This window comes from Mycteria americana, chromosome 2, assembly GCF_035582795.1.
Source record: "Mycteria americana isolate JAX WOST 10 ecotype Jacksonville Zoo and Gardens chromosome 2, USCA_MyAme_1.0, whole genome shotgun sequence".
Taxonomy (NCBI): domain Eukaryota; kingdom Metazoa; phylum Chordata; class Aves; order Ciconiiformes; family Ciconiidae; genus Mycteria; species Mycteria americana.
In genome coordinates this window covers 24575867-24589341 of record NC_134366.1, presented here as the reverse complement: position 1 = coordinate 24589341, position 13475 = coordinate 24575867, and the positions used below count along the sequence as shown (strand labels likewise).

The 13475-nt window shown below is 38.3% G+C and overlaps 1 protein-coding gene across 16 annotated transcripts in view; it reads left to right on the top strand.

Annotated features, from left to right (window-relative positions):
* The window catches only part of SLC25A40 (solute carrier family 25 member 40), a 29509-nt gene that overhangs the window by 11573 nt on the left and 4461 nt on the right, over positions 1–13475 (top strand). For 5 of the 16 annotated variants that reach the window (XM_075492757.1, XM_075492755.1, XM_075492759.1 and 2 more), the window contains 4 exons: positions 2295–2404; positions 2725–2806; positions 4878–4958; positions 8662–10646. In XM_075492757.1, coding sequence (XP_075348872.1) covers positions 2295–2404; positions 2725–2806; positions 4878–4958; positions 8662–8783 — 395 coding nt within the window. In that variant the 3' untranslated portion in view covers positions 8784–10646. Of the gene's footprint in view, positions 1–2294; positions 2405–2724; positions 2818–4877; positions 4965–7319; positions 7540–8661; positions 10647–10716; positions 11271–13475 lie in introns of those variants that run through there. The other 11 variants (XR_012774159.1, XM_075492760.1, XM_075492768.1 and 8 more) reach the window with 11 other exon arrangements.

Below are 13475 nucleotides of genomic sequence, written 5' to 3'. Positions count from 1 at the left end.
TTCTTTCACTTTGCTCCTAGTAGGTGTTTGAAGAATGTGGTTGGACTGTATTTCCTTCTTAAGGATCTTGTTCCTTGATGGGACTTATTTTAGCTGTCTGTGATAGGGAAAGCTTCTGAACCTATGGCAACATGCTTTCTCTAAGGCTAAAGAAAACTGTCAGAATTCATCTGAACCTTTTGCCCAAAGTACTTCCTGTTCAATATTTATTTTTTAATTTATTCATTTTTCTCTCTGCCGAATGCATCTTTCTCTTAGGCTGTTCTGCTAAGCTTTGTAAGGGAACTCTAAAATTCTTCATCTAATTCCTGTTGTCTGAGTTCAAGTAGAAACTCTTGCTCTCTTACTGATTTTTGTCTGTAGCAATGTGGCAGGAGCTAGTGATCTTCCTCCCCTCTGCTGCTTTTAACAGAGTGGGAAGATCAGAGGACTGTGAGGGAGTGCACACGGAAGAGGGCATTAAGGTGATGTGTGTGTGTTCTTCTCAGCCCTTTTCAGATTCTTGCGGCCGTGCCGGCTGTTCCTCCACCAGTCCAAAACATCTTTATTGATTTTAAGTCAGTCTCCACGCTGCTCTGGCATTCACTTCACAGCTGTTGGGCACTTCTCCATGCCCAGTACTTCATAGGCATCATGGGGTGCTGGATAGGCAGAGACACAGGTTACCATGCAGCTACTGCCTTATAGGTTAAGGATTCTTGTTAAAGAGCCAGAAGTGAGCAGGCAATTAGATGCATGAGTGAAGGAAAATGTATTTTTAAAAACCACAAAATTAAATGCCACAAAACTCTGATGATATCAAGCTAAGGGTGTTTAGTGCTGCTTAATACCATTTCAAAATGTGTTTTCTGATTATTTTTTCCTTATAAATACTCTCTAGGCAGTTAAGATATGCTCCCTTAATACCTTTAATCTTAGCTCTTCTGTTTGAATGATGCCCCAACAGCATCATGGTTTCTGGTATTCCAGCACAGTCTGTGTCTTTGCTACAGTTAGCTCAAGTTAGCTCTTTCAAGAGGAATTAAAATCACTGTAACAATTTGTGTTGAGAAAGCAGCTCCTCTGCAGAAACAGTCAAGCAGCACAGCGTGACTCAGGCACCATAGGGTGATTAGAATCCTACTGTGTTACTAGCCCAAGTGTGAATGATATGCTTCAAGCATGTTCCTTGGGAGGCTAGCTAGACTGAACAGAACTTAAGCTGTGAATGTTTATAAGCACAAGAACTGGGTTAGCAATAATACTTCAGTAATTCTTTAAGCAGTGTTGCAGAGAACATAAATGTAAAAGGTATACAGGGAAAGGAGTCCTGCAGGTGCTTAAGCAAAGTTTTGGATTTAGATAATTTATATTAAATTAGGATTTCGCACATTTCAATAGTAGGTTTTCCTCAAACCCTAAGAATACCTTCCGAGATACTGCCTACATTTACTTTTGCAAAATGCTGGAGGCCAGGCATATGTGCTGGCGGTCTTCATGGCAAGAAAATACTTCGATATTTCTCTGCTGGCACAACCTCCAGAACCCAGTGCTGAATGAGGCACAGTTACCTTTCAGGATATGTAGCCATCATTTGCAGTATTTATTTGACCAACTGCCACAAGAAATCACTCTATAATTCAGCCCAGTAACATATAGTTTAGAGTTTTACTTAGAGTGCAGAAAGAGTGCAGTTTAGTTCAGCAGACGAAAACAGAAACAGATATTATTCCTAAAAGTTGTTCGTCAGACTTGCCCTTGACAGTCCTCCCAGAGGCATTCCCCCTCTAAGTAATTCCAGAGAGCAAAATCGTATTTCTTGGTTCTCTCAGAATTCAATTTTACACTCTGTCCCCCAGAAGAGCATGGGGCAGTCCTGAGCAACCTTTCATTTTGTATGAAACACATTTTTGCAGAATTAGTGAGATCTATGAAATGTGTGAAATATGCCTGAAAACATAGCAAATAATTAAAGCCTACATTTTGATTTATGTTAAATCGAATTTTAAAAAATCAGTTATGTAAGTTTTGTAGTACTTGGGTTAGATTGTATTAAGCTCGGGGTTACTTTATGGGAATGACAAAATGATTAGGCTAATTTGTATCATATGAAGAAATTTGGAATGTGGAGATAAGGGGAACAAGGCAGTCTGTCTGTGGATCATCACAGAGAAAACTTTTATTTTGCTTTCAGCTCTTGTTTCTTTTTGCTCCTGTTGCCACAGTGGAGTTCTCACACCTGTAATTGGTAAAAGAATTTCTGTATTTGACATACCAATGTGTTATAATGCAAGTTTATTTTTTTGTAACCATAGCAATGTATTGGTATAATTATGAACGTTTCAAGAAGAGGATGTGCAAGGAATTTGGTGCACATGAACCAACATTTTTTATTGCTTTTACTTCAGGAGCAGCATCTGGCTCTGTAAGTATATATTTTTGTTTCTGGTACTACTCATTATTATTATCACTAATAAACTATTTAAAAGAGGTATGAGTTTATATGATTCTCTCAGAAATGGTGTATGTTTTGGGGTGCATCTACTTTAAATACACATGGCCTGGCACTCAAGCTGATTAGGTATATCTGAATAAATTATAGTGTTCTGAAATACAAGACTTTTAATAATATCAGGTGCTTGGAATATCAAATCTAGTTTTAAACTGTGTGCATTTAATTTAAAACATTTAATAAGTTTTAATTGTTTGTGCTCTAACATTAAAACTGTTTTCTTTTCCTGATAGATTGCAGCTGTCATAACTCTGCCATTTGATGTAGTGAAAACACATAGGCAGACTGAACTTTGGGAGAGTGAGACCTTAAAAAGTAAGTTGCTGGTAAGGAGAAAAAAATACCCACAATGTTTGGAAAAAGAAAACCTAGTGTTTGAGTACATAGACTTTTGGTAGGAATTTTAAATATTTGTCTCTTCTTCTAAAGTTTATCTAAAAATTCTATCACTAAGGCCTTTTTTCTTCTCCAGATTGTAACATCTCATAGGATATTTTTTGTCTCCTAGAATAAACACAGTATTTCATTAATGGCATGGAGGAGGGAAAAGGTGTGAGTTCAGTACCATTTAGCTTAATAAGATGGTATAAAATATAAACAAAAAATCCAGAGCTATTACATTTAGGCAGGCCAATTGCAAATTTGCATACATTTAAGTAAGTTATATTTAAATAGGCAAAAATTCGATGTCTTATAAAACATTCAGGTGAACAGTGATCTATTGAAAAAGACTTTTGAGCTGATAAAAATAGCATGCTAAAATGTTTGCACATGCACTACCACTTGCTCCTTCATAATGATATTCTTCTTTTGTTAAATATTGGGCTAAAGAGAGAAAGCACTGTGCTCAGGCTGTGTATTTTTTACCTTCTTTTTGTGTGATTTCAAAGAAATTATTTTTGAGGGCATATTAGTGAATATCGTAACAGCTTTAAAGGATGAAAGAGGAAGGAAGTTTCTTTTTTGTTCTGTGTTCAGTAGAGCACCACTGTATTTTATACAGATTCACATTGTATCTAAAAACTTTTTTTTTTTTCCATTGCTTGGGACCTGGACCAGTGAGGAACTTTCATTAACTTAAATGTTAGATCATGGCTTTAAGATTACAGACCAGTAAAAAGGCTGAGTACCCAAACAGTTTCTGCTTAGAAACTGATTTGAAGGCCCTAGTTCAGAAAGGTGTTATAAAAACTTAGTGCTCACTTTTTGGCACAAGGTTTCATTCTCTCAGGTAAATTATTTTTTTTCTGGTATAATTCTTGAAAACACATATTTATGTTTCCTTGCAGAACAGACAAAGATCAAAAAAGCTTTAAATATAAATAGTTACTGTGTTTCAATTCTTCCCTTGTGCTGATGAATGTAAGAATTCATTGCTAACACCACTTTGAATCACAGGAAGCTGCCATATATTTATTAGACTGATATTAACTAGATTAATATATATTTAAAATTTCATTATGGTTATCTATCATTTGTACTAGTTTACTTCTTTCCAAATCCAGTTGCTGTTAGAGTTGGACACTGACTATGCATCTACATATGGTCTCTTTGTGGCTGCAAAAATATTTTGCTGCTTCCAGGTGCTGTGGCATGTTCCTGCTGAATGTGTTCTATGAAACTGTTTTAACTTTCATCTAGAAAAAAAATCCTTAGCCACTTTCATATTATGGATCAATGAAAACAGCATGTGCAGAGTGAAATAGCACAAAAAAATTCATCTGTTTAAAACAGTTGCATATGTCTGCAATGCAGATTGCTGCTTGATGCTGCTGCAGTTAGGTTGCTTATGGTATGTTATTTAGCTCTATGAGGGACTGCGATCCACTTCTCATAGACCTATACTTTTTTGAACTAACTTATAAATTTAGGGGGGATTTGATTTTTGTAAACTTAAATGTAAGGTGTAGTGTCCTAGCTTAATTATTATATTCATTATTATGAGTCATTCTTATTATATCAATTCTCAAAACTTACCTTTAGATTCAGTTTACCATAAAGGCAAGTTCTTGGTTAAAAACCTGAATTGTGACGATCTTTTACCTGCATGTATAAAGTGACATGGAGAGGGACTGGCTCATTTGAAAGCTAGATTACTTTTTTCAACTATATCAGGTACTCTAGTAAGGGATATTGTCTCTGTTTGTATATCTTACTCCAGGCATTACTACAGGTTTTCCCATGTCATGCTGGTTTAACTTGAGTATCGTATGAATTTGCATACTGTATGAATTTAACATCCTGTATAAATAGTATGGATAAAATTAACATAAAATTAATTAAACCTAATAATTACATCTGAAGTGACTGTCTCTGATTTCTAAAAATATTTTTCTGTGACATTGTATATATTGCTTCATTCACTGTTTTCTTGTACTATATTGAGTTCCACAGAGGGACTGTACGTCAACCTGGGCAGTAATGAGGAAAATTGTCGCTAAAAATGGGATTACTGGATTATTTGCTGGTAAATCTTTTGACATCTTTCTAAAAAAACTCAGATTAGAGAGAAAGTTTTTTAATCAGTAACAAGTGATTATAGATGTTAACATGCATAAATTACGTAATATTTCCATTCTGTGAACACTCTCAGTTATGGAATAGTTTATATATAAAGCAACAGACATGCATACATACAGAGAGAATTTTGGTAATCTCTTCACAAGTTACTAAGCTACAGCTGTCCAAGATGGACACGATTAATTTAAAAAATAGAGGGATTTGGCTTGACAAAAACAGCTGTATTGGCAATTAAAAACAGTGGGAAAAAGTTCAGTTCAGGAAATAGTCTTTTTCAAATGTAAATAATTTGTTGATTTCTTAAACTGTAATGCTTGGGTTTTTCAGAAAGAATTGGTACAAAGGAAATTTCATGGATCGTAGGTTTGGAGGCTACAGTATGGAGGTGTTTCTACAGTGAGAAGGTTTCTTAGATGCAGTTTTTAGCCCAGTGCTAAAAATTTCCAAACTGTCAGTACTGTTGCAGCACCTATGTTTAGGAATAGCCATCCTAATTTTTGTTCTTCATCTCATACTGGTTTCTGTACTCAACTTTTTTGGTTCTTTCTGTCTCAGAAACAGAGCTTAAGCTTCAGTGGTATTTTTCTGTCTCCCTTCTTAGTCTTCGAAGAAGATGCATTATTGAGAAACCAAGAAGTCTGAGTATGGAATAGATATTTTGAAGTAGAATTCACATAATAAAATAGTTATTGGCCTGTGGAATACTAGGCCCAGGATAGATCCCATCTACCCAATGATGCGGTCATTTTAAGTTGGACTTCTGTGCAGTTTTTTACAGAGGACTGGAAGATATGGCAATTACATCAGTATTTGTTTGTTTGCTAGATGGGATTAATTATGTCAAATACTGTATAATATTTGGGACATTCAAGGTCATGCAACAACTATTCCCCGAGATTTTTTTCCTTTAAATTTTCTACCAAACTAGAAACATTATTTAAAATCTTGGTTAAATTTTTATGTTTAAACAGATGGAGAAACACGATCTTGACAATTTTATGAGTTCTGAATGAATCAAAGAGTTTTTAAATTTTACATGTACATTATCTCACGTGTACTCACACAAGTGTACACATCTTACATGACTTTCTTACCCTCACTGAACCTATTGAGGGGCCATTGCTGCCCTGCTGTGTCCAGTGTTCAGCACATCAGTACATAGTTTAGTATGTAGCTGGTGCTGTTTCAGTTCCTCTGAGCCATTCAGTAAGACAGAATGTCACTGTTAAGACCCCATTTAGCTGTGTAATTCCTTGATGTATTTTATTTTTCTTCTTGCACAGGCTGTCTTAAAGACCGTCTTTTAGTCTTTTTGATAGCTTTGGCAAAGATCACTTTTTAGCCCTGAACTATGTGCAGTAGTTATTTCTACTGCTGACCAGCACAGATGTATTCCTGACCATCATAAGATATCTTGGCCATTTAAACCCTGCATATTTATAGAGCAGAAAAGAAACCCCCAGGAATACCTTCTGGTGTCTTTTTCAAATCCTGGCAACTCTCTGAAACCAGTGAGCCCTACCTAATCATATGACCTAATTCTTGGTACTAACTCAAAGCCTCCAGCAATGAAGCTGGCCATTTTCCTGAGAGGTTCAGCAGGAAATATTATTCCTCCTTATTTTCATCATTATGGCTCAATTGTAAGAGGACCTTCTGGCATCAAGGAGCGATCATAGAGGCTCCTGAGACCTCATGAGACTTATGAGTGTCTTTTCCACTGCATGACCAAACTGCCCTGGCCAGAAAAGGGGCTTCATGAGCTGGAAAGTGTGACATGAGACAAGAAAAATGACATTCCAGCATTGGAGCAAAAGTTCCTCACTGTTACCTCATCCTGAAACAGAAGATTTCTTTTAATTCTTAATATCTTTCAGGGAATGTTCCACTTCTGTAGTTACCAAAAAGGATTGACTCCCTTCTGAGATAATCACCAGTCCTTTCAGTAATTCATGGTGGATTTAGCCAGATCCCAGAATATTCTCTTGGCGAACAACATGGAAATTTTTTCACAGATTTGTAGATATTTGGCAGTAGCTATCATGGATCCTGCTAGACTTCTGTCAGAGGTTTCTACTTGGCATGCTCTGTCAAGCAAAAGAGGAAGAACAGATTGGGTTTCCCAGAAACTGGAGTTCTTGCATTCTCATCTGTTGTGTCCTAAGTAGCCACAGAATGCAACTTGTGTTTCCAGTTGCCAATCTGGTAACTAAAACCAAAAGTATTTTGATAGATTAGCTATATGCTGCTCTCCCCACCTTAATTTCCTCTCTGCAACTACCAGAATCTCTTTACCCCATATGCACAGGAACTTCTCCAATAACTAAACTGAATGTCTCTGTTCCCTGGGAGAACTTTGTGGTGAACTACTGTGGGCCCAAGTAGTTTTTGGGACAACCTGCAAGCTGGAGCTGGAACAAGCATTGCTGTCCTAATGGGAAGGTCTTCTTGGCTGTAAAGCTTAGCGTGCCTGAGGAATTCAGGTTTTAGTAGAACATTTGCCTTTATGTAAGAACATTACTGAAATAAAAAATTTATCAAGTCTTCACTTCTTAAAGATTTTTGTACAAATTTTGGGTCATTTGATGTTGTGGATGGCAGCTGTCCCTCAAGAAATACAATATTGCAGCTCTGTAGCAAAGCAGAGCCTTAGACCAGACCATTCTCAAACTTCCGTCTCTAGAGTGGTAACAGTATCAGACCACAGCTGCTAACATCTCTTCCATGGAGCTACGAACTTTCTGTCAGCAATCCTGAAGACGCCATTGGGAGGTGCCTATTATTCTTCCGACGGTTGCAGTTCCCTCTTTCTCTTCTCATTTCTTTCTCTTTTATATTAGGGTAGATCCCTACAACTTACTAAACATCACAGCAGATATCTTGAGTTCTTGAGATACAAAGAACTCTACATCATATAATTTGTCCCTATTCAATCTCTCAATACATTATTTCTTCTTTCTTTGCGAGTCTACTTCCAGTGGAAATGCTTATGTTCTCAATAGAGGGCATTTTTACAGTAGATTTGTCTATGCCTCGTTATTTCATAGAGGAATTGGGGTGTTGGGGTCTAATTTGAATGGGAGAGGCTGAAAGTTTTCATCCATGGGCTCAAGAGCAGTAGTATGGTGACTACAGAGACATTTGAGAAAGAAGCTGGTATGTTCCTTTAGCTCTTCTAGAAGTTTATTTTTGTACCTTACAGAAAGTCATATTTTATATCTTACCTTCCAAAATACTTGCGCTTCACTGTGGTTCATCACCATTATCAAGACTGTCTTAATAAACATCAGAGTGTTTAGCAAGATGTCTGCAGTCATTTCAGCCCATATCAAATGAAATAGAGTATTTTTTCCTGGATGATGGCTTGGTATGAGGTTCCTAGGTCCTCCAACCTACCGATAACTAAACATTCTTCCACCATTCAAAGAATGCATTTCATGGTGAATGCTTATAAGTTTTGCTTCACACTGCTCAATCCACAATTCATAGACAAATAAATATGAATATGGAGGTTACTGTGTTACATTTTGGGAGTGCACATGTATGCTGTGCTGTTATTATCAGTTAATGGAGTTGAGACCTGCCATCCACAAGTGCACTCACTGTCTACCTTCTCTCCCTTTCCTGTATCATGGCTGAATGGGAATTAGGAGGAAACTCGGCTGATGCAAGCATTTCCCACTCTGTGAACCTGAGTATGCACAAAGGCAGTCTGGGATTGCCACCACAGGTGACAGGAACTGAGAGAATAAGAGTTTCCAGCCTCACATGACAGTGCAAATGGATATTCACAGTGTGAATGTTCAAGCTGATTACACATCCTCAAGAATTCTAATTACTTGTTCATATCCTTTTGTGAAGAACTACTGTCATTCATTAAATAAAAGCAAATCTTTACCTGGGGATGAAACTTTGCCTTTGTTGAATACATACATTCAGGTAGTTCTATTAATAATTTACTAGCCCAGGTATCACCAGACTAAAACAGTATCGCTTCATAACTAAACTGTTTTTAAAGTGTTTTGGTTTTGAATATCCTCCTTTCTGTGTAAGGCAACTGGAGATTGAAAAGTCAACCTTGAATGTATATAAAATGCTCATAGTCACAAAGTGCTCTCGACTTCCTTTGTGTCCACCTCAGGACGCTCAACTCTCTAAGCTTTCTTAATTGCTCGGTACTTGTTGTTCAGCTCCCCCCATGCCCTTCTCCCAGGCTGTAGGGGAAGAGATTCCCATGTCTTTCTGTCTTCAGCACGTCTACCTGATGGGTGAGGCTGCTGTTGTCCTGTTCTATTGAATGGCTGGGGCAATACTCTGTTGTTGCCATGCACAGAAGTCCTTTGTAATGCACACGTATTGTCATGTGTGACTCCGGCAGCCTAAGGAGGAAATGACAAGATACTGAGATTAAAATGTTATTGAGATAAAAGCCTATAGTAGTTCATACTTAAATGAACAACTGCAAGAGATGTTCCAAACCCAAGATACTTACGAGTGTTGACAGCACTGCATTGGTTCATTGGGGTTCCCTGTGTGAATGGCTACACAGGTGGTTGAAGACTTGCAAGACTTGTTTGTGTTTGCTGAAAGAGATTAAATTGCTTTACTTGCTGTACAGCGATGACAGAGCTGGGGCAACAGGATTTGCATGTTTCAGAGCACCGATGCCAGCAGAATGCATGACACTACAAAATATCAATATTATTAGATATTTTGGGTGGAATGTAGTTCATTTATTAGGATACCTACGTTTAGGTCTTGACATGTGGGTAACGGAGCGTAGAGACGTTCTCTTGATCAGCCTCTATCTCAGTTCAGTCACCCATACACAGGTGAGATGACTTGGAGGTATTCTGCCTGGCTTCCTGCTACTGTTCCAAAGGGACACAAGTTTTCCATAGGTCATGCATCTTCTGCACTAGCTCCACGCAGACGTCTTTGCATTTCAAGGGGAAGTAGATGGCTGTGTGTAGGCAAGTGGATTCAGCCCTCTTTTCCTACCTCTAGGTAAGCTGAATCACTTTCTAAACTCTACTGACAAGATCACAGTTGATTGTAATGGGAGACATTTAACGCCTAAATTCTCTTGTTTATACATGTGACCAGGATACTTCCATTTTAGTAAAGGTGCTGTAGGTCTTAGGAGACAGTAGCAGGGGAATCACGCTTTTTACTTAACAGTTGGCTTGAAGGGCCGAGACACGTACCTATGGCAGAGGGTACAGCCCAGCACGGTACTCAAGCCCTTTCCTCCCTAACTTTATTCATTTCAGGATTCAGAGCTTCCTGAACCTCTTGTTGTCCCACTTGAGAGGTCACAAGCCTCTGCTTGTCCCACATGAGCAGCAAGTTTGCACTGACAGGGGAGGACACACAGCCTGCCCCCAGGGCCACCTCTTCTGCGCTGGAGCAGAGTGGCCCCGCAGGTCAAGGTCCTCCACCTCTGTGGAGGGACAGAAGGGGCAGAGACACGATGGACTTGAGGCAGGCAGGCCACACAGGATGGCATAGGTGGGTGCATAAGGTTATTACAGTGGTAATACCTACAGTCAGTAATTTCAGTATTTTGAGGAATGTGGACAGGTAGAATCCCAGTTCTACACTGATATACTATGGTAGCAATATACCGTGACCACTACATGGTACTACAGCGCTTCAGTCTGGAAACAAATGATAGTGAATACTTTCCTTTCTCTTCTGGGCAGGTATTATTCCACGGCTGTTTAAAGTTGCTCCTGCTTGTGCCATCATGATCAGTACATATGAATACGGAAAGTCTTTCTTTTCTCATTTAAATGAAAAAATGAACCAACGTCCTTAATTCTCCTTCATCCGTTTGTGTGAAGTCAAAATACATGGTGAAATATATTGTGCCAAATTTGAATCTGTCAAGGCATTTTCTAGAATTCCAGTGAATTTCTGCCATTACATTTGGTAACTAAATACAACTTTATTTTTACCTGTTTCACAAAGGATAAATTCACTTTTTTTTTTCCTTAAGACTAAGAAAATACACATGACCCTTAAACTATCATTGAAGACTTTGTGACTTCTCTTGCAGCAAGACAGAAAAAAGGAAAGAAAGGAGAAGGGGGGGAGGTGCTCTGACTGTTCTTCAGTGATGATTAAAAGGGAAAAAAACTGAGGCTGGACAGAGCAATGAAGAATAATCACTGCCACTGTGTTAATTTTCAGTTTGACTAAAGATTTTTGTTGGGTATTTAAAATGAAGTTTAGAAAATGTTTTGGGCTTCCAATTGTATGATACGATTATTCCTCCGTAAGGAGGCTGATACAGAATGAATTCAATAAACACTTATTTATTCTTACTTAATACGTTTAATTCTGTGCATGTTTGTTACTTGCAGCTCTATATTTTGTGTAAATGCATATTATAAAATAGCCTTTGGCTTCTTCTCAGGTTTATTTAAAATGAAAACTGCTTTAGGTCAAACTGGAAGTAGTAAATCGTGCTCATTAGAAACGCAGAGAGCATGGTGAATACATTGATAGGTGCTGCACTGGCTTTTTGGTTTAAGGTAATACTCTAAGAAATTAAAGCACACCCGGGCACTGAAGACAACTGCCTGTACAGGTGTTCTGGAGGAACGCTCCCTCGCAGGTTTTTGGGAGGTGCAAGCTGTCACTGTCACAAAGCTCCAAGGCAGGGCCAGGCTGCCTGCCGGGCAGCATTCCCCGTACACAGTTTGTATGGGACCACCTGGCTTTGAAGGCCAAGCTTGCTGGCATGAACACAGGTGGTTCCATGCCAGTTTGACTCAGGCGTGTATCTATCTGAAGGCAAGAGCACATTTAGTTTACTACTGTAGATGCAGCCTTGTCTGCTATGGTGTGTTGCACACACGTGGTATGACGAGTTGCAGCGTCTCCCTTGCCCATAGGTACTTGACTTACTCCATCAGAGCTTCCTCTGTATGGTTTTTTTAAAAATTATTTTTTAACTACCCTCACTACATCCCTTCTTTCATGCATTTTCAATAAGGTGGTTGAATTTTATTTTTTGCGTATTTTAATGAGGGGGTGTGCTGGTACAAAAGCAACTCAGTAGTCAGGTCATTAAGACACCAACTTTCGGGTGTGCTTTACCCAAGAAATGGATTTCAGTCCTATTCGGCTATGGAGGTATCCCAGCATGTGTTTGTCCTTGGTGAAAATTCATCATGAGGTACAAAGTTACAGCATACGGTGCAGGCAAGAGGTACTGCCATAGGAGATATTTGACACTGTTCCCCCGTTGTGATTTTCAAAGTAATTTTACACTACAACCTCAAAATAAGGCCTAAGAGAAAGAAAGTAGTAACAGCAGATTTTGGACCCCATTGAATGAAATACAGCAACAAAAACAAAGTCTCCCTGTTTTGCAAGAAAAGAATTTGCTACAAGTTCAGTAATACTGTAATTTGCCAAATGGTCTTATTTTATCCTGTATGATTAAAATAGAGACAAAACCCAGTAATTAGCGATGATACAAAATGTTTAATTTACATGCAACATTTATGGAACGTCAAGGCAACAAAACATACAGTTTTGGCATTTTTTCAATTTTTTTGAAAAATGATTAATGTTTAGAACTGAGAAGGACACACATAACTGATTTCCCATGCACAAAATGACACCCAGGAACTCACAGTGGTGTCAGACTACATAAAAGACTTCAGTTAAATGACACATGAATTTCACACCAGTAGCTCCAAGAAAAGAGCCATCAGCGAACATGACTGAAGATCATGATTCTAGCCCCCTCCAAAATACTGATGTAGTGGGATGTAGAAGTGTTTAACAGCAAACAAGACCAATTAAATCACTGTACCTTGATGCAGAACGTTAACTTGTGGAATCTGGATTCCCTCACGTACGTGTAGTAAAAATGCATCTCTAGTTTACAAATTAGTATTTAATAATGTTACTCAACTGCCATGAGAGAACAGGTGTTTAATGTGAGAACAAAAAAGCCCAGTTACATGAAGTAATGGACATTCTGACAGTGTATGAAAGGATTTAATGGTCAGAGTTTATCACAGGGAAATAAATTGGGTGGGTACATGAGGGCTTGAAAGACAAGGTCTGGTGGATTTTGCTAAGCTGCTTTAAAAATCTGCATTAAAATGGCATCAGTAGTTGTCTATCCTGCCATGGATGCAGTAACCTCCAGCACTGTGGACTAGAGAGTTGAGGAGAGGTGTCTTGAACCTCCTCCAGCTAAATCCAACAGTGTGTACCGTTCCAGAGGTGCGTAGCCTCATACTTACAAAGGCTAAACATTTCCTGTAGTTTTTAGTAAAGGTAAGAATGAATCCTCTTCCTTTCAAGCCCACCCTATGATGACCAGATTGTAGTAGTAGTGCCAAGGTACCATTACAAGAGGCAAATCAACTAAAACTGTACAGAGTGTAGTGACATACTGTAAACACCTAAGAGTAAGCAATAATTAAAAATCTCTCTT